The sequence below is a fragment of the Cadophora gregata genome (assembly GCF_030347475.1).
Source record: "Cadophora gregata isolate MNR1 chromosome Unknown scaffold_13, whole genome shotgun sequence".
Taxonomy (NCBI): Eukaryota; Fungi; Ascomycota; class Leotiomycetes; order Helotiales; family Ploettnerulaceae; genus Cadophora; species Cadophora gregata.
The window spans coordinates 102843-119856 of NW_026695936.1; the positions used below are offsets into that span (position 1 = coordinate 102843).

Genomic DNA, 17014 nt, shown 5'->3' on the forward strand with positions numbered 1-17014 from the left:
TATTATATAATCTAAAGTATTATAGTTAAAGATATAAGTTCTAGCGACTAATATTATATAATAGATCCCTAGATCTCCGGATCTTATAATAAGGGAAAGGATCTAGGGATCTATAGATCTATAGATCTATACTAAAAGGATCTATAAGAATAGGGGTTCTATATAAGACTAGTATATCTACTATTAGATAAGAGCTTTATGCTTAACTTTAAATAGTATTCTAATACTTAGTAACTATCTTCCTATCTATATAATACACTTACCTCTCGATTATTAGAGATTAACTATAGCCTTCTGTATTTATAACAAGTAAATACCGGACTATTACAGAATTATAAAGAGAATTATAAAAAGAATTATAAAGAGAATTATAAAAAGAATTATAAAAAGAATTATAAAGAGAATTATAAAGAGAATTATAAAGAGAATTATAAAAGAAACTCTTAAAAAGAAGTAATAAAGAGATTTATCAGAAGATATAAATAAAAATATAAGATAAATTCAAATTATAAAAGACGCTATAATTAAAATATAGTTAAGATCCCTTATATTTAATTAGTTCTATTACTTATTTAAGTTTTTAATTTAATCTTTACTTAATCCTTAACTTATTATTACTTTATAAGATATTACTTAATTTCTTATTTAATAATAGTTCTGACTTTTAAAATACTTTTATTTACTTAGTTTAAATAGTTAGTATAGTATTAAACCTTAATATTATATAGTATATTATATAATTTACGTGCCTAATAGAGATTTAGTAAGAACTAGCGTTCAATACTCCATTCAACGGTCAATGCCGCTTCGAGTGGCAATGTAATAGCACGGTTTAGCGTTAGCTAGCACGTGAGCGAAATAACCACGGATCAGGTGATAACCTCTCTATTAGCGCGAATATCAAGCTGAGGAGCCCTCGATTCCGTGGAGGGCGCTCGAGCCTATATAGACAAATTCCCCGGGCTATTCCCGATTAGGACTAATTACATTTGACGTAAAACTTGACGTAAACTCCTGTAGTAGCGTAGAGCTATTTCCCTTTGCGTATAACTAAGTGGGTAACTGTCGGTAAACCCCTTCAGAGTTAACCGAGCTCCACCGAGTCTTACCGAGCTTTGCCGAGCTCTAGACTCTTCCTAATCAGGTATAGTAAAGAAGTGGTTACCACTACCTTTACAGGCAGTCCTTTATTCCATAAATGTGTGGTCGGCAGTTCGAGTCACACAAATATCTCTGAAATTGGTGATAGTTGTCAATGGGGACTTCATGTCTTCCCAGCAAAGTCTAGTACTGCCTAGCATAGATTTTCTGACGGTCTCATTTTCTATAATCCTTGATCGAGCGCTGAATGTGTTGCGTTGCCGTTCAATTCGTCTCTGACGATACTTTTCGGTGCATCGAGCTCTGCGGGGTCATGTTCGAGACGAAGCCCAGAGTCGTCCCAGGTGATTGCCAACAAAGCCAAAAGTAGCCGCAGGTTCTGACGAGAACCTCTCGATTTTAATGAGACTCATGATTAAGTGGTGATAAGTGGTGCTCGTGAAACCCTACATTGAATCTCGGATTCTTGGTGGCTTAGAAATTCGCTATCTCGGCAAATTCATGGCAAAGATTCCACATTCCATTTATGGCCCCAGGTCCTCACTCAAGAGACTCCAATCATTAACATATTGGAGATTGTATTCTCAGGAATGATCGTTGCAACGACCATTCCACAATCTCAGAAATGCGCAGGTCCATAGAACCTCCATCCCAAGAACCCCGCACCCCTGAATTGGTCGCCTGGGGGTCTGAGAAAGATAGAAAGGTAATTCGGGTTTAGCGGAAGAGAGGGTGTTGAGATGGGTCATTTGGAGATGTGTGCATCGCTCATTGTGGATCATACATATAATGAAAGATCATGAAGTAGGCACCTGGCGCTAGGTACATTTCAAGGCCCCGAAGCGAATGTTAGTCACACGTGATATGTTACACGAGGCAGGTACTTAAATATCTGAGATCGTTCACCCTTGATTGAGAATATCCTATTGAAATGATACCCACCAAAGATTCATTTACAAGGGATATTTCCTTTACATTGCTCTGCAGGTAAGGTAGGAACGTTATCGGGAGATCCAAAACACGTGATTTAAGCCCTCCAACCACGCTTCTATGCACAAAATTCGATCATGCAAGCGACCAATCCCTCTGCCCAAGGTTTGTTTCATAAGACAGAAAGGTAAACTATAAGAAGAGGAAGTTAGCGGTACTTTTCATAACTTTAAACTTTCATCCATGAATGAGCCTAGGAGTTTCGGAGCAAAATAGGAAAATTAGGTTGAATGGTAGACCAGATACTCCTTCTGGAATCTAGACAACAGGATGTGTACAGCTTATGATTCCCAGAATGTGTAGCAGAAAGGGCTGCAGCTGTGGCGTCTGAATTGGATGAGACTTAGCGCGCCACAAGCCATTCTGTCTCGCTGCTATTCCTCAGCCGCAAAATTTATTTTTTCCAGCCACGACTAAATTTTGGCATATATTAGAAACCTTTCCCCGCATCTGATCTTTAGCTTGTGCTCTTCTTTTTCGAACCACTGGGTCGGATCATGACCACCAAAAATTATTCGCTGCTCACTCCTGTGACGGCATATTTTGGGCCAGTCAGCTTTTCTGACTCCACGGAATGTCATACTTTGGATTTTTTGAAGCATGCAGATGATGGGCATGTTGAGTTTGTTGAGGGGAAGGTAGATGATGGGTCTCTATCAAGTTGGGTTGAGAAGGTAAGACCTCCTCATTCGCTTAATTCTCGTAGCTCTACTCACAATGATGAAGCCAGTTGAGTCGCAAAGGTCCGGCCAGCGGATCTCGCAAGGTCTTCGAATACTGTGAGACCCAGAGCTCTTATTTGAAGTTTGACTCTAATACTTACAATGAATTGGAAAGAGTCATACCCCAAACATGGATGGAAGAACGAGGGATCGTACTTTCAATCACCGCAAACTCATTGGCCGCGGTCATCAGGCATTTCACTTTGCCAGAGAAATGCATTGACCTTCTGGTAGAGCTTACTTTGCCAGCGTGTATATACCCGACAGTCAAGAAAGGGCGTGATTCTTCAGGTATGTGCACTACATAGTCAATGACTACATGAACGTTATCCTAGAACCGTGGCTGACATGCCCACAGGACTACTTATGTTCAATGGAAGTAGTAATTTGACAGGCTCAAGGTTCTTCAAACTCGCCTTGAAGTACGCCCCAGAAAATAATTTCACTTACGGTATCCTTCTCCTCGACAATGACACCCTTCCCGACCTTTTATCTTGGGGAAAGTCTCCCCATTCGGACACCGAAACGTGCCTCCTTCCATTCCTGCTGCCCATCTACGTCATCGGAGAGAATCTCAAACAAGGCCGGCGTGGTATTGTCGGACAGGACAGCCGAGTGAACCGTATCCAAGAGGCGACTGGTCAATTCCTTCCCACTGAGAACTACCCGTTACCGCAAATTGATCTTCAGAAACTCGACTATACGGATTTGACTCGCCAGCTCAACTTCTCGGGTGATGTGACTTCGAGTCAAATCTTCTTGCTGAAAGGCTTGTCTGCTGCTCTTAAAGTCCTCGGGAACTGGAATACGATGCTTGCAAGCTGTCACTCAGAAGGCCGTGAGAGAGAAACGGTTTCCCAAGGGCAGAGCCTTGTGCGCCAGAAGCTCGAATACATTCAGGCTGGAATCGATGCAGCGCTCATGCATGGTGAACATGTGCAGAGAAGAACAGAGGCGTTTCGCCAGCTTGTATGTCTTCCTAGCAACTCATACACAAAATTCGTTTTCATAAACACCCTCGCCTTTGTTCTGCAGCATAGGAGGGAATAGGTTGTTGACATTAGATACCATGTTCAGGTGTATCAACTCATGGCTCAGAAAGACTCACACACAAACATCACAATCGCCACCAGCTCAGCCGAAATCGCCAAAGCGTCAAAAGAAGACAGCGCCGTGATGCGGCAAATCGCTCTGGATACAAAACGAGATAGCTCTGCGATGAAGACGATTGCGACTTTGACAATGTTCTTCCTGCCTGGGACGTTTATTGCCGTACGTTTTGTATTGTGCTACTTTGTGTTAATGTCCTGAAATGACAACATAACTTGCTAGTCGGCATCACTAACATAAATACGTTCGTACACAGGCAATATTCGCCATGCCCGTCCTCGAATGGGGAGACAGCCGGACACCAACCATCAAGAACGGATTCAAGCAGTATTGGATCGTCACACTGCCATTGACACTTCTCGTTTGCATCTTATGGGCAGCGGTTATCTTCTTACCGTGGAGGAGCTGGCTGACCTCGGGAAAGGATGAGAAGCCCAAGAAGACACTGCAGCAGCAGAACTCTGATAATAATCGACCTAGACGGAGAAGCTGTTTGGGGTATCTTGGGTGGATGATTGGTTTTATATGTGGGTCGATTTTGGGGACAAGGTCGAGACGAGAAAAGAGGGGAGATGAGGAGGGGGTGAGACCTCAGGTGGGGATGAAAGATGAGGTGAGGGCGAATGATGGGGTTAGGATAAACGATGACCAGGAACGATGACTGTAACATATTGAAGGTAGCATTGAATGGCTGTAATTTCAAGTATTTCGGAATCCGAAGAGTGGAGGTTGAGTGGTCGTGCTGTGGAGAAGCAGTTGGCAGTAAGTAATGGTACCCTAGCGTGGAGGCATCAGCTCTCACTTGAAGATACCCCGCCACTGTATGCCTAAACAAGAGTGGTCAGTTATGGATATAGAGAAGTAGAGTGTAAGACAGACAGGATAATACGCAAAGGTGGAAGAGCAAAGAGTCTTGAGATGACCTCAAAATATTGGTTGATATGTTTGGGGTTACATGAAATGCATTGACCAATCGTCCATTCCCCGCCCCTGCCTGCATCCCCGCCAAATCCCACACAAGCTTCATCAAGCCCACTGGGTCTGCAATCATCTTCTTTCAAAGTTCAGATAATTAGCTACAATAATAATGTCAACATCTGACGCCACTCCCAACCCTGGAAATGGTCCACAGCTTCGACTCGTTCTCCACCGACAAGCAGAATTTGAATCTGACGCGGACTCGGACTCGGACTCGGTCTCTCAACCAGAACGGGAGACGTATCCAACATTTTCAGAACTCCGCAGCCGCAGTATCAAGCCTCATCCTACTCTCGCCGCCGTCCGTATCGTTTGGTCTTTTGATGGTGGTTCCCTAGAGACATCTCTTTCCGTCATGGCCGCTGCCTACAACATTGACGTCCTGGAACCGTATTTCCAGCATTCGATGGGCGGAGGTTCTAATACACCGTGGCACGTCGTCTCAAAGTCGCCAGCGACATACCCGCCTGTGTCAGAAATCACAGTAAATGTCGCTGACTTGAACATTTGGGAGTCGGACTGGTTAGAATTTCACGAAAATCATTCCGATGCCGACTCATACACGGAGAGCGACATTCTCAAGTATGGCACTTTGCCTGACTATGATCCGGAGAATGATAGAGAACCACCGCATTTGCTAAAGTGCTGCGGCACCGACCGACCAAGGGGCAAGAGGCGAGGCTTGCTGGTAACGGCATCTCCGTCTGGCCCAGGCTTTGTCACTGTTCATGAATATGTCACCACCGTGCATCCTTGGTTGATGCGGAATCGTGGGGATATCTTGAATGCCATGAACTGCTGGGAGCAAATGCCTGATCTAGAGGATAAGGATCTCGTGGTAGATCTCGTACAGCCAAAGTCCTTGACGATCATGGAGAAGTCTGACTGGGCTATGAGCCTGAGCACGCGACGCTCGAGTTGGATGAAAGTTCACGAACGTGAGACTAGTGATATATCATACCCTGTATGAACAACCACACGATTGAGTAAGTTGATCGCTATTCGGAAAATCTAGTCCGGGCCAACAATTTTCCTCCCTGGCAACATCAATATGGCTGATGCCAACAACACTACGGTTCAAAACACCATCCACGTTGCGCGCGGATTCTTGGTTGAGAGCAGGAAACCGACCTGGTAAGATGGCATCTTCAAACTCTACCGGGAGCACGACACTGATATTGCACCTAAAAGGCTTTACGCTACCGCATCTCAGCACTCTGTGTTATCCCAGCACAAGTTTCAATGGCGCTACCAACACATCTGCTGGTTTGTTGCGGAGTGAATCACTATGTTTTCAGCTGTTGCTACCACCGCTTGCACCCTTCACAAGCATTGTCGGGACATTTGTAGGTGATCATAAGTGCATATCCTCATAAGTGCACTTCCTCAGCAGGTGATGAGTTGAGTCGATATGAAAGAAGTGGAGGGCGAGGCCCAGGGATGGAGGTCGAGGAGTGAGAGATTCCAGTGGCGACGACGCAAGAAGATGCACTAGGACATTGGTAACAAGTGACAAATATCTGCAGGGCGGTTCTAAAGTAAGCAAAGAAGCTGATATCTAGATCTACAACGCAAGCTCTATTGTGGTCTATGTATGCTGCTTGGGTATAACGAGTCCCCGACCTGCCCGTCCCTCTTCTGCGCTTCTATGTTTCCTGATAAATCAGCTCTTACGACTCCTCCAAGGGATATTCAAGACCCAGGCTCACTCAGACTTCAACCCCTCAACTCCATTTCTCAAAGCTTTTCCCTTGCTTTCCTCCTCTTGGACCTCCCCATCCAAACCAACACCCAGCCCAAACATCTCCACCGAATTCCTCCACGCCGCATCCGCAACCTCCTGCACACTCAACCCCTTAATTCCAGCCACCGCCCACGCCACCCTCCCAATAAAACAACTCTCATTCCTCCCCTTAACCACCGCCCCCTCAACCCACTTCTCCTTCTTCACGCTCTTCCAGCCACCACCCCATCCCATCCCAGGATCCTCCCCTTCCACAGCATCCACCTTTGCTCCTTTCCCATTCCCAGGCTTCCCCTTCGGTTTAGGAGCAAACCCGAGATCTTCACGCATCTTAGCCAAGATAGCCGAACTAGCATGTGTAGGTCTAATCTCGCACCAAGGACCATCGGTTTCAAGATGAAGCTTATGCAGCGGAATCTCCTTCACAACATCACAGTTCTCCTGCGTCTTCAAACTACACCCATTGACGCCAATATGCCATCCCCTCTCCACCAACTCTCGCATCTCCTCCATAGTACCGGTAAATGAATGCACGACTCCTCGTTTCGGGAGATCTTTCTCGTGTTCCGAGAGTAAGCGCAGGAAATCGGCGTGTGCGGCACGGGAGTGGAGGAAGAGCGGGAGTTGTAGTTCTACTGCTAGGGAGAGTTGCTGTTCGAAGGCGCGGAGTTGGATATCTTTTGGGCAGAGTTCGAGACGGTCGTAGTCGAGGCCTATTTCGCCGAAGGCGACTGCTTGGCCGGCTTTTGTGGAGGTTTGGGCGAAGGTCGTGAGCTGGGAGAGGGTTTCTGGAGTGAGTGACTGGGCGTTACATGGGTGGACGCCGATGGTTGCGTATATTGTGTTTGCTGTGAAGCAGATGTTAGTTTATGGTTTAGTATTCTGCACCGCTTCCTCGAACAAAAGTCCACATGACGGCTGGTGCATCTCTTCCCTCGTGGCAGGGCACCATCGCCAGTATCATGCCCCTCTGACAATCGAACGCCAAACCGCAAATATGAGAACACTTACGGAACTCTCCAGCCAACCTAACAGCATCCTTCGAATGTTTCAAATCACTCCCAGTAACAATCAATTTCTCGCATCCCACATCTCTAGCCCTTTGTACCACAGCCGCGAGATCGTTTTGGTGTTGTTGCTTTCCGTGGTACAGGCCTATGTAGACGGGATCGGTGAGGTTAATTCCTATCTGCAGAAGGATTTCAGTCAGTCATTTGCAGGATAGAGAGTAATAAGAGAAGGAAGCCGTCTTGTTGCGATATTGGCAGAATGCAAGCACCACATACATCAACAAATCTAGGTTCCCACGTCTGCATACTATTCTGTCCCGACACATCCACATCCCCATTCGGTGTATCTACCTCCTTTCCAGAACCTATCGGACTATCCGCCGCCAGCGACGGAGGCTCTTCCATCGCCATCTTGAACCCAATGTATCGTAGCTGTGGTGGTTGTCGCAACAGAGTTCGGAGGATTGCGGAAGGATTTGGAGAGCAGGTTCTTTTCGTAGAGCGAATAATGGGGCGTAGAAGACGGGAGGAAAGGATCATTAATTAATTGAGCTTATGGTGGGCTGTGCGAGAGAGAATGATGGAGGGGGACGATGTTTGTGAGTCAAGCAGCAAGGCTGGCGATGCGAGGCTGACATTTCGTTTGCAGGTGGATGTTGGACTTTGTGGGGCTTGCTTGGCAAGTGGTCTCGGTTGAAGGAGGGGGAAAGAGCCTTTGTTTACTTAGCTTTTCAGACTTCTACGAGCGTCTTTGGATGCAGCAGCAATGTGAAACAGAAAGCATTCGACAATAAGAGTATTTTGGAATCATCTCGTTCATAATTTTTCTTTGTACACTAGCAATGTCAACCAGGATATCACACCCACACCCACCCCCAAGTACCAAAACGCCATGCCAAATAAACCAGCCCCACTTAGAGTACACATAACATCATGGCCAACAAGTCACAGCGAATCCCCCATGTCTCACATCCCACTCCCCTTAAACCCTCTGATCCTTCCATCTTTTACAACACCAATACTAACTCCCTCTTCACCCGTCATCCATCCCGGCATCTTCTCACCATCCACAACGCCCTCTTCTACCAACTTTCTGATACCAGCAAAGACATGTGACCCTTGGAATGTAATCCTGATATCTGGTCTCCATCCCTCAGCTTGCACCTCTTCCTCACCAGCCTGCTCAAAATTGATAGTACTTCTCCTACCCCTTTTCTGTTGATTGGACGTAGGACTCGGATCTGGATTCCAAATATCCTCTTCCCCAACAGGCGTCGAAGATGGGAATATGTCTTGGATCTGAATGTCCAGTCGCTCAATTCCCTTCCCGTCGTTCGGTAGACCGGTATTTCCAAATCGTGATGTGGCGATTAACTTACGGCGCTTAACAACACTGGCATCAGAAATACGCTTGCGTTTCATGCCCAGAGTTGAAGGTTCGTCAGGTTCTTCTTCCGGAACAGATGACTCTGGTGTGGGTTGTTGGATGTTCAGTGGATTGTTCGTAGCTTTCGCGTCCGAGACATAGACACTCCATCCTCCTCCCGCCGCGTTCGTCCTTCCCCCACCTCGTTGCTCTATTAAAGCATCGAGATTCCTGGCACTGAGACTGGTGGATTCCAGCTTGTATCTTTCGCGGGGTTTGCTAAACGCTTTGGGAATGCCTTCGAGCATCAATTTGCGAAGACTTTTGTTGTCTGCTGCAGCACCTGGGATTGTGGCGGCGGCCAGGGAGACATAGACGTATGGACTGCAGTCTGGGAAAGCAACGTAGAATGTCTTGCTGGAATCAAACGCCTTCTGCCTCCCTTGCAATGCAAGTGTGGTATTGTACGGACTCTCCAATATGAATATCCGCAGAATTGTAAGCGGTAATGTAGAGTGGCGGTCGAGATTGTAGTGCGCTTTAACATCAGGCAGGACTTCGCGCTGGAGATTCTGTAGGAATGTCGCAGGATGGAATCGTGGTATTGAAGTGGGTTTCTTGTCTTCGGATGGCGTGAGTGGGACAATCTTCAAGGCGGTCCATTTCTGAGATGCAGGATGGTCGTAGAGATATTGCATGTCTGCCATTGCCAATTGATACAACGAAATGCCGCCGCGCCAGTCCCCTTCGATGATCCGGTCGACTACATCTCGTTTTGAGCCTTTGTTTGCTTGGAGGTCGGTGTATATTTCGCGGAGGGCATGGAGGGAAGACACCGGAGGGTAGGTGTCTTGCGCGTCATCTTCGTCGTCTTGAGAGAGGAGGTATGGGCCTGTGTTCTCTTGATTGCGTTCGTCGAGCCAGTCGAGGACAAGGGAGAGGAGTGAGGGGCGCGAGAGTCGATGGAGGCTTTTGAAGACTGCAGGGTGTGCTGCTGGAATGATTTGGGCGTGGCGAAGTGCTGAGGATGTGGGGATTGAGATAGAGGCCATGATGGCAGTGTTTATGAATGTTGGAGCTGTTCTTAGCTGTGTTGAAGCCCCATCACTGTTGTCGCAATTCGGACTTGGTGGTGTTGTTCGCGACCCGCGGTTGGGACGCGGCAGGGAAATCTCCAGATCACGGGTCGCGATCCTTGTCAATTGCCCCTCCTTCGCCTAAGCTGTTTACTTTCAGGATACCGGCAATGTTGTCCAGATTTGATGGACCTTTCTATGTTCTTCGGTTTCTGATATGGACGAGGGACAGAAGAATATTGCTCTGAGAAATCGGGAAACATGACATGCCAGGAAATATGCCTTCAAAAGCGGTTGAAGTACCTGCCTAACGTGCTGTTCAGATGATTTAGTCTCTATTTCGCCTAGATGGGAATTTGCTACCACCAGTAATGCTTACAGAAACTCAAGAGCAATTTTGGTCCCTTAAAAATAAAACCACTGATTTAAACTTGGTTACATTGATGCACTGGGGTCGGACAGCCGAATCCTAGCGTCATTACTTGCCTGACCTGCTTGGCGAAGATCCATCATTCTTACTGCATGCTGCGAGGTGTCATTTGAGCTCAAAAGCTCCTTCAACTGCTCTTGGTCATGCCCGATGCCTTTTCCAGCGTCCATCCACGTGATGTTGTTGTCCGCATCCAGGCCAAGCCAAACTTTCTTTGTCTGCCCTGCTGACAAATCAGAATCAGCCCCAGACCAGGCAACAAACGCAGCCTTACCTTAACGTATTGTTATATCCTTTTTTCCTGTTTCGATTGAACTACTTTGCTTTTGCGTGTGCTTGCTTCTCATTCCCTGCAGCAAAGTGTTGCAAGCATTACCACAATGCTGGTGCCACCATGGAACGATAATCAAAGTCAAACGATGGCAACCCCTCTGTCCCACCATCCTCGTCCTCACCCCGCCTCAGCCTTGAGACAGATGCAACCGCAACCATATCCTCATCACCCTATCGCCCGAAGTGTCCAACTTTCACAAATACAGAATAAACCACCAGCAATTGCAGACCAGCAAGAATTCCCCTCTTTACCAGGAAGATCAAAAGCCATACCGATCGTACGGCCCCCACCTGACGGAGATCATTCCATCCCCGGCTCGGATCTCGAGCACCAATCCAAATCGTCGCTGTCTCTGAGAGATCCTCCCGCACAGCGACCTCCAATCTCTATATTGCAAAATGGAAAGAGTAGTCAAAGTTCAGCTTCACAGCAAAGTACGACAACGCTAGGCAGCAGCCATGAGCTTAATGTGTTTGCCCGGCCTTTTGTCTCGGAAGCGCTGTCCGTGATAAATGAGCTCAAAGGTCATGTAATCGATACTCAAGGTGTCAAAGATATCAATTTCGAGATATATGTAGGCCGTTGTCTTGGCTGGGATTTCCTCCCTGCCATACCTCGACCAATTCCACCTCCCACAATCACTCCTACTGCCCTGGCATCTCTCGAGTTGACCGATGTATTGATGCATACTACATACGAGTATTACTTTCGAGCTCACCTTGAAGCTGAGATTGCAAGTCAGGGGAAAGAAAATGAGACCTACGCACTATTCGGACATGGAATCAAGAAACCAAGTTACGATCCGAACGGCCCCTCGACGACCTTTTCAATCCTGGTACCAGGTCTGCGAGAGAACAGCCCTTATATCGAGGAGGACGACATTATCCAACTTCGAGAGCTGATCTATGACAAGTACAACAGACTGCTCGGCATGGATTCCTGGATGAAACCAGCAGATCAACCCCCTGACTACGGACTGGACACGACCTTAGCACGTCGATACCAGGGTGATCCAGCACCTGGCTGGACGGGAATCATATACAATGCTCGAGTGCTGGCTGTTCGACGGAAGGATATTACATTGATTATTCGAGTCGGTGGAACTCCTCTCGTACGGGAGTGGGTTCGATCATCTTCACGCTTTAACATCCAATTCCTGGTCCCGATGAAGCGATACCGACCGATGAAGGATGTACTGCCTATTGTTCAGGAAGTCTTGAGACACGCCGACAGAACTAGATATCCATCCATGAATGGTGTTATCACTCAGTCGCTAGCCAAATCTCTCACTCAGCCCTTAGGTCCTGAACAGATCATTGCCCTCCAGAGTCCTCCTAACGCTCCGTGGCTTCAATCAATGCTATTTCCGATCGAAGCAGACTGCGATACACAAACGAAGCTCAACTCATATCATTTCAAGCAGCTATTCTTCGACGAGCAACTTAACCGGGAGCAGAAGAAGGCAATTGAGAGTATTTGCTCGCGTAACTATGGCACCCTTCCGTTCTTGGTATCTGGGCCTCCTGGTACTGGCAAGACAAAGACGTTGGTGGAAGTCGCTCTTCAGCTTGTCAAACGCTCTGATGGGGTCTCTCACGTTCTATTCTGCGCTCCATCAGATCCTGCAGCAGACATGATTGTTCAGCGGCTTAGGCCCCATTTCAATGGGAATGAACTTCTGCGCCTCAATCGATCTTCACGGCCATTTGCTGAAGTGCCAGGAGGAGTGCTACCATTCTGCTGTATATGTGAAGATAGATTCGATCTTCCCAAATTCCAGCAGATCATGGCTTGTAAAGTAGTTGTAACGACTTGTCGAGATGCCTCCCTGCTTCTCCATTCACGCTTGTCTAATGTCGACCTGATCGCTGCCGAATACGGCCTCCGCTGCTCCATCAATCCACATGCTACTCCACCAGCAGTCATCGATCTCCACTGGACAGCTCTCCTCATCGACGAAGCCGCTCAAGCCATGGAACCAGAAGCTCTCATCCCCCTCGCCATCGTCGCACCTCCTCCAGGCTCGGCAAAACTTGCAATCCAGCCCCTCGTCATTATGGCCGGCGACGAACATCAATTCGGCCCACGCACATCTCTCGCTTCATCTCCCCTCAAGACCTCTCTCTTCGCACGACTTTTTGCTCGACCGGTTTATTCCGAACACCCACTATCCAGAGGCAAATCAGGTGAACGCCAGCCAAAGATCCTCAAACAAACAATGCTCCCCATCGCACGACCCGCATTCGCAAACCTCATCCGAAACTACAGATCCCACCCCGCCATCCTCGCCGTCCCCTCCTCACGATTCTACTTCGACACCCTAGAACCCGAAGCCACCAACACAGACTGTCTCGCCTCCTGGTCCGGCTGGCGTCGTCCAAACTGGCCAGTTCTATTCCACAACAACCCCTCCGAAGATAGCATGGACCTCGAGAACGGGGGCTGGTCCAACGCCGGCGAAGCCCACCTCGCATGCGAGTACGCCTCCCGCCTCGTGAACTCTGGTCTCGTCTCTCAAAAAGACATATGCATCATGTCGCCCTTCAAAGCGCAAGTCGCGCGCCTGCGTTCCATTGTTCGGGATCCTCGCTTTGGGTTGTGGGATGTGGATATTGGACCTACGGAGGCGTTTCAGGGGTTGGAGAGGGATGTGGTTATTCTTTGTACGACGAGATCGAAAAGGAGATTTGTGGTAGAAGATGTGCGTGCGGGTCAGGGCATTGTGGGGATGAGGAGGAGTATGAATGTTGCTTTGACGAGGGCGAGGTTTGGGTTGGTGGTTATTGGGAGAGGGGAGGTGTTGATGGAGGATGAGCATTGGAGGGCTTTTGTGGGGTTTTGTGGGAGGAATGGGTTGGTTGTTGGGGATGGTGTGGAGGTTGGAGAAGGGAGTGGAGGAGAGGAAAGGGGACAGCTGACTAGGTTGGAGAAAGTGCTTTTGGATCGTGAAGAGCGAGAGAAGGAGCGGGAGTGGGAGTTGGAAAAGGAGCAGGATAAACAGAAGAAGAAGAGAGCTCTTGGTGTGTATCCGCAGGAGGATGAGATGTGGACACATGGCGTGCAAGCTGAATTGGAAGCGGACCTTTTTGAGGGGGGCGACGACGAGGAAGGGGAAGAAGAAACAATCTACGACCACGCCGCTGATGACGATCACGGCACCGAGGAGCACACCAAAACGAGTACGAGTCCTGCTCCGATGGAGACGGTCGATGAAGCCGTGAGATGGGACAGCCGCGAGCCTTGGTGATTGTAAATGGGAACACAAAGGAAGAAGTAGACGTTTTGTACAGCCACGAATATCGATTGTACGAGATACTTCCACGAAGACTATCTGACACGACAATGACGAAGTGACGAGTCGAAGAAAAGACCGCCCTGAAGCGAGTATCCAGACATTCTACCATCGTGGCCGATATCCCTGACTGGACTTTCAGCCGCCCAAACAGTTTCTGAACGAAACATGTAGTGATGTCGAACAGTAGCGAAAGTGAGAAAGCGGCTGTAAGACAAGGTACGAACCTGTGCGCAAGGATATTGGCCAGGACGAAGAAGCGTGTATTACCAGTAGAGAAGATTAGATAAGTAGCAAAGCAGACAAGACATCCACCAATTTCTTTCTTTCTTTCTCTGCACCCTGCTGAATTATTTTGCGATACAAAAGCCGGTGGTCTTGACTTGCCATGACTTATGTCGAACCTGTCTTCTGAGGTACAGTACGTCAGATGGGCGAAAATATCAATGGAGAAGTGCACAGCTATAAGTTATAACAAATATCACGCTCGTAGTCTCTAATTAATTTGAGCTGGAGGATGGTCGAGTGCCGGGGGAGGTGGGGTGAGGTGGGGTGGTGAAAAGTAAATACTGCCTCGCTTACTGCAATACCCTGTGAATAAGTAAGCAGGAGTCTCGCCCGCGTAGCTGCCAATGAAAGATATCATGAATAGATTGAGGATGAAAAGCTCGTAAGGTACGAGGCTTGAAATCTTCTTTATTCCTTCGGGTCTGATTCTGATATACAGCCTTACTTTTTCCACATCTTTCAGCCCATGCTTACTCATAATCTCATTTCTCGTTAAACAAACCCCCTCTACGCCAACTCAACCGAGTGACTACACCCCCCACCAACATGATGACTCTCATGATCCTCCTCCCTCGGCACCTCCTGCTTCCACATACTCCTCTTAGCCACCCTCTCCTCCCTCTTCCCAATCCCCAAACTCTCAAAAGAAACACCATACGTCGCAACCGCATGCGCAATCGCCTTGCTATTCTGGATCCAAGCCCCCACATTAACATTCTTGGCATTATCTCCAGCAGCATGATAATTAACATCATACGCCACACCAGCCTGCCCGCCAAAAAGCTGCTGCTCCCTCTCCGTCTTCAGCACCTCCGCACCGGTGAAGAGTCCCCCAACAGGTACGCCCGCCGCTGCAAAAGCAGCGTAATCAGAGCGGGAGTTGAACGCGGTGGGGACGTGGTTCAGCCCGGCGTCGTTAGTGAAGTAATCCTCGAAGAGCTTCTCGGCAGCAGCCGAGCCAGGAGGTCCAGAGATGTTGAAGGCGGATCCGTCGCCGTCGTAGATTGCGTAGACGTAGTTGGGGGAGGCGAGCATGTCAAAGTTCAAGTACAGGGTAATCTTGGCGAGTTCCTCGGCGGAGAGCGACTCAACGTATTTAGTTGAGCCGACGAGGCCGACTTCCTCTGCAGACCACCACGCGAAGCGGACGGCGTTCTTGGTGCTGAATTTGGTGAGTTGTTGGGCGATCTCGAGGAGGGCGATGGTCCCGCTGCCGTTGTCGTTGATTCCTGGGCCGGCTTTGACGGAGTCAGAGTGCGCGCCTGCGAGGAGGACATTGTTCTGATCACCGCCTTTGGTTTGGGCGATGACGTTGTAGGTTGGGAGTTCGGTAACTAGGACGTCGAGGGAGGCGGTCTTGGTGGAGGATTGGGAACTAGCGACGAGGGCGAGACCGTCGACGCGGGAGATCATTACCGTGGGGACAAAGGCAGGGTTCTCGCCGCCGAGGGTGCCACCTAGGGCGCTGTCGGCGTTGTTGTAGACGATTGTGCCTACTGCTCCTGCTGAGCCGGCGAAGAGGGTCTTGACTGAGAAATTGCAGGTTCCGCGGGAGATGAGGGCGATTTTGCCAGTGAGGTCGAGACCAGCGTAGTCGGCCTGTGGGTATGTCAGCATTTGAATTCACAAAAAAGGGACGGGAATGGGACAACATACAGCATCACAACCAAGATTGGGAACCGCGACTACCACGCCAGTTGGCTTCCCACTAGACGTGAAAGTCAATGGCTCGGCAACAAGATTGACACCATCAACCGTCACGGTTGCCGTAGCAGACTCAGTCAAAAACTCATGGTACTCGACAGTATAGTAGTCGCTGAGCTTCTTGATAGACTCGTAGAGCCACTCATAAGTTGCCTTGTGACCTGGAGTGAAGATCTGACGGTTCCGTTGAGGAGTGGCATAAGCGAAGCCTTCGAGTGTACGAGCCTTAGCGAGGAGTTCTGAGCGGAGGAGAACGCGACGGAGTTGGTTCTGGGTGATTGTTAGTTTAAAAACGATATTGTCTGCAATTGATGAGAAATGGAACGTTTCTAAAGCTTACCGATTGAACAAGAGGCAGGGCTCTGGGCTCAAGAGCTTCCTCGGCGGAGACAACCGAGGAGACAGCAGCCAAAGAGGCAGCAAGCAATTGGAACTTCATCGTGAAGGGTATCCAAGGAATTCAAACTCAAATGAAAGAATAAGAATTACAGTCAGGCAAGGACTGGGAGCTTAAAGAAACCGAAAAGGAACATGGGAGAGCAGCGAGTTTTATAGCTGTGCCTACTTGCAGCGGGGGAATGCCTCTCTTTGCTGATCAGTCCCATACTGCCATACAGCTAGCTGCATTTGCCCCGTCCTCGAGGCTGAGCCGAATACTAGCAGCCTTGCACTAGACACACTCCAGGAAGGAGACAAGGGATGTGGCGTACCATCGTCTTTCATCCGATCCATAAAACAAACATCTCCAAGACTTCTTAGGAAACGTCAATTGATAAACTTGCCTGTTGTTGGTGTTGGAAAAGGTACGAGGCTCGGCATACATACATTAGCCGGTGTTTATGACTCTCGTCCAATCACATGCACCAATG

General features: G+C 48.4%; 5 protein-coding genes across 8 annotated transcripts; 3 read left to right on the forward strand and 2 right to left on the reverse strand.

Annotated features, from left to right (window-relative positions):
- Positions 1–2519: 2519 nt before the first annotated feature.
- Positions 2520–4859, forward strand: ONS95_003517 (uncharacterized protein). 4 transcript variants are annotated; one of them, XM_058496829.1, is made up of 6 exons: positions 2520–2765; positions 2818–2870; positions 2929–3104; positions 3172–3782; positions 3891–4085; positions 4180–4859. In XM_058496829.1, the coding sequence occupies exons 1-6, from the start codon at positions 2589–2591 to the stop codon at positions 4582–4584; spliced, it is 1617 nt and encodes a 538-aa protein (XP_058352771.1). In that variant the 5' UTR covers positions 2520–2588; the 3' UTR covers positions 4585–4859. The 4 variants fall into 4 exon arrangements, with proteins under 4 accessions (XP_058352771.1, XP_058352773.1, XP_058352772.1 ...); XM_058496831.1 differs by having other exon boundaries at positions 2818–3104; XM_058496830.1 differs by having other exon boundaries at positions 3172–4085.
- A 151-nt stretch (positions 4860–5010) lies between these two features.
- ONS95_003518 (uncharacterized protein) lies at positions 5011–5871 on the forward strand (the record flags this gene model as incomplete). The annotated part of the gene is made up of 1 exon (XM_058496833.1): positions 5011–5871. The coding sequence occupies one exon, from the start codon at positions 5011–5013 to the stop codon at positions 5869–5871; it is 861 nt and encodes a 286-aa protein (XP_058352775.1).
- Positions 5872–6606: 735 nt separating this feature from the next.
- ONS95_003519 (uncharacterized protein) lies at positions 6607–8240 on the reverse strand (the record flags this gene model as incomplete). Its single annotated transcript, XM_058496834.1, has 3 exons — positions 7932–8240; positions 7657–7834; positions 6607–7493 (listed from the first exon to the last, which is right to left on the reverse strand). The coding sequence occupies exons 1-3, from the start codon at positions 8193–8195 to the stop codon at positions 6607–6609; spliced, it is 1329 nt and encodes a 442-aa protein (XP_058352776.1). The 5' UTR covers positions 8196–8240.
- A 2667-nt stretch (positions 8241–10907) lies between these two features.
- Positions 10908–14108, forward strand: ONS95_003520 (uncharacterized protein; the record flags this gene model as incomplete). The annotated part of the gene is made up of 1 exon (XM_058496835.1): positions 10908–14108. One exon carries the CDS (start codon positions 10908–10910, stop codon positions 14106–14108), a length of 3201 nt encoding a protein of 1066 aa, XP_058352777.1.
- Positions 14109–14948: 840 nt separating this feature from the next.
- Positions 14949–16584, reverse strand: LAP2_1 (Leucyl aminopeptidase yscIV; the record flags this gene model as incomplete). The annotated part of the gene is made up of 3 exons (XM_058496836.1): positions 14949–16040; positions 16098–16415; positions 16486–16584. 3 exons carry the CDS (start codon positions 16582–16584, stop codon positions 14949–14951), a joined length of 1509 nt encoding a protein of 502 aa, XP_058352778.1.
- Positions 16585–17014: the final 430 nt, after the last annotated feature.

Coding starts and splice junctions, on each gene's coding strand:
- ONS95_003517 (XM_058496829.1), top strand. CDS start 2,589: ATGACCACCAAAAATTATTCGCTGCTCACTCCTGTGACGGCATATTTT. Junction 3,783..3,890: donor CAGAGGCGTTTCGCCAGCTT/GTATGTCTTCCT, acceptor TACCATGTTCAG/GTGTATCAACTCATGGCTCA. Junction 4,086..4,179: donor TGCCTGGGACGTTTATTGCC/GTACGTTTTGTA, acceptor GTTCGTACACAG/GCAATATTCGCCATGCCCGT.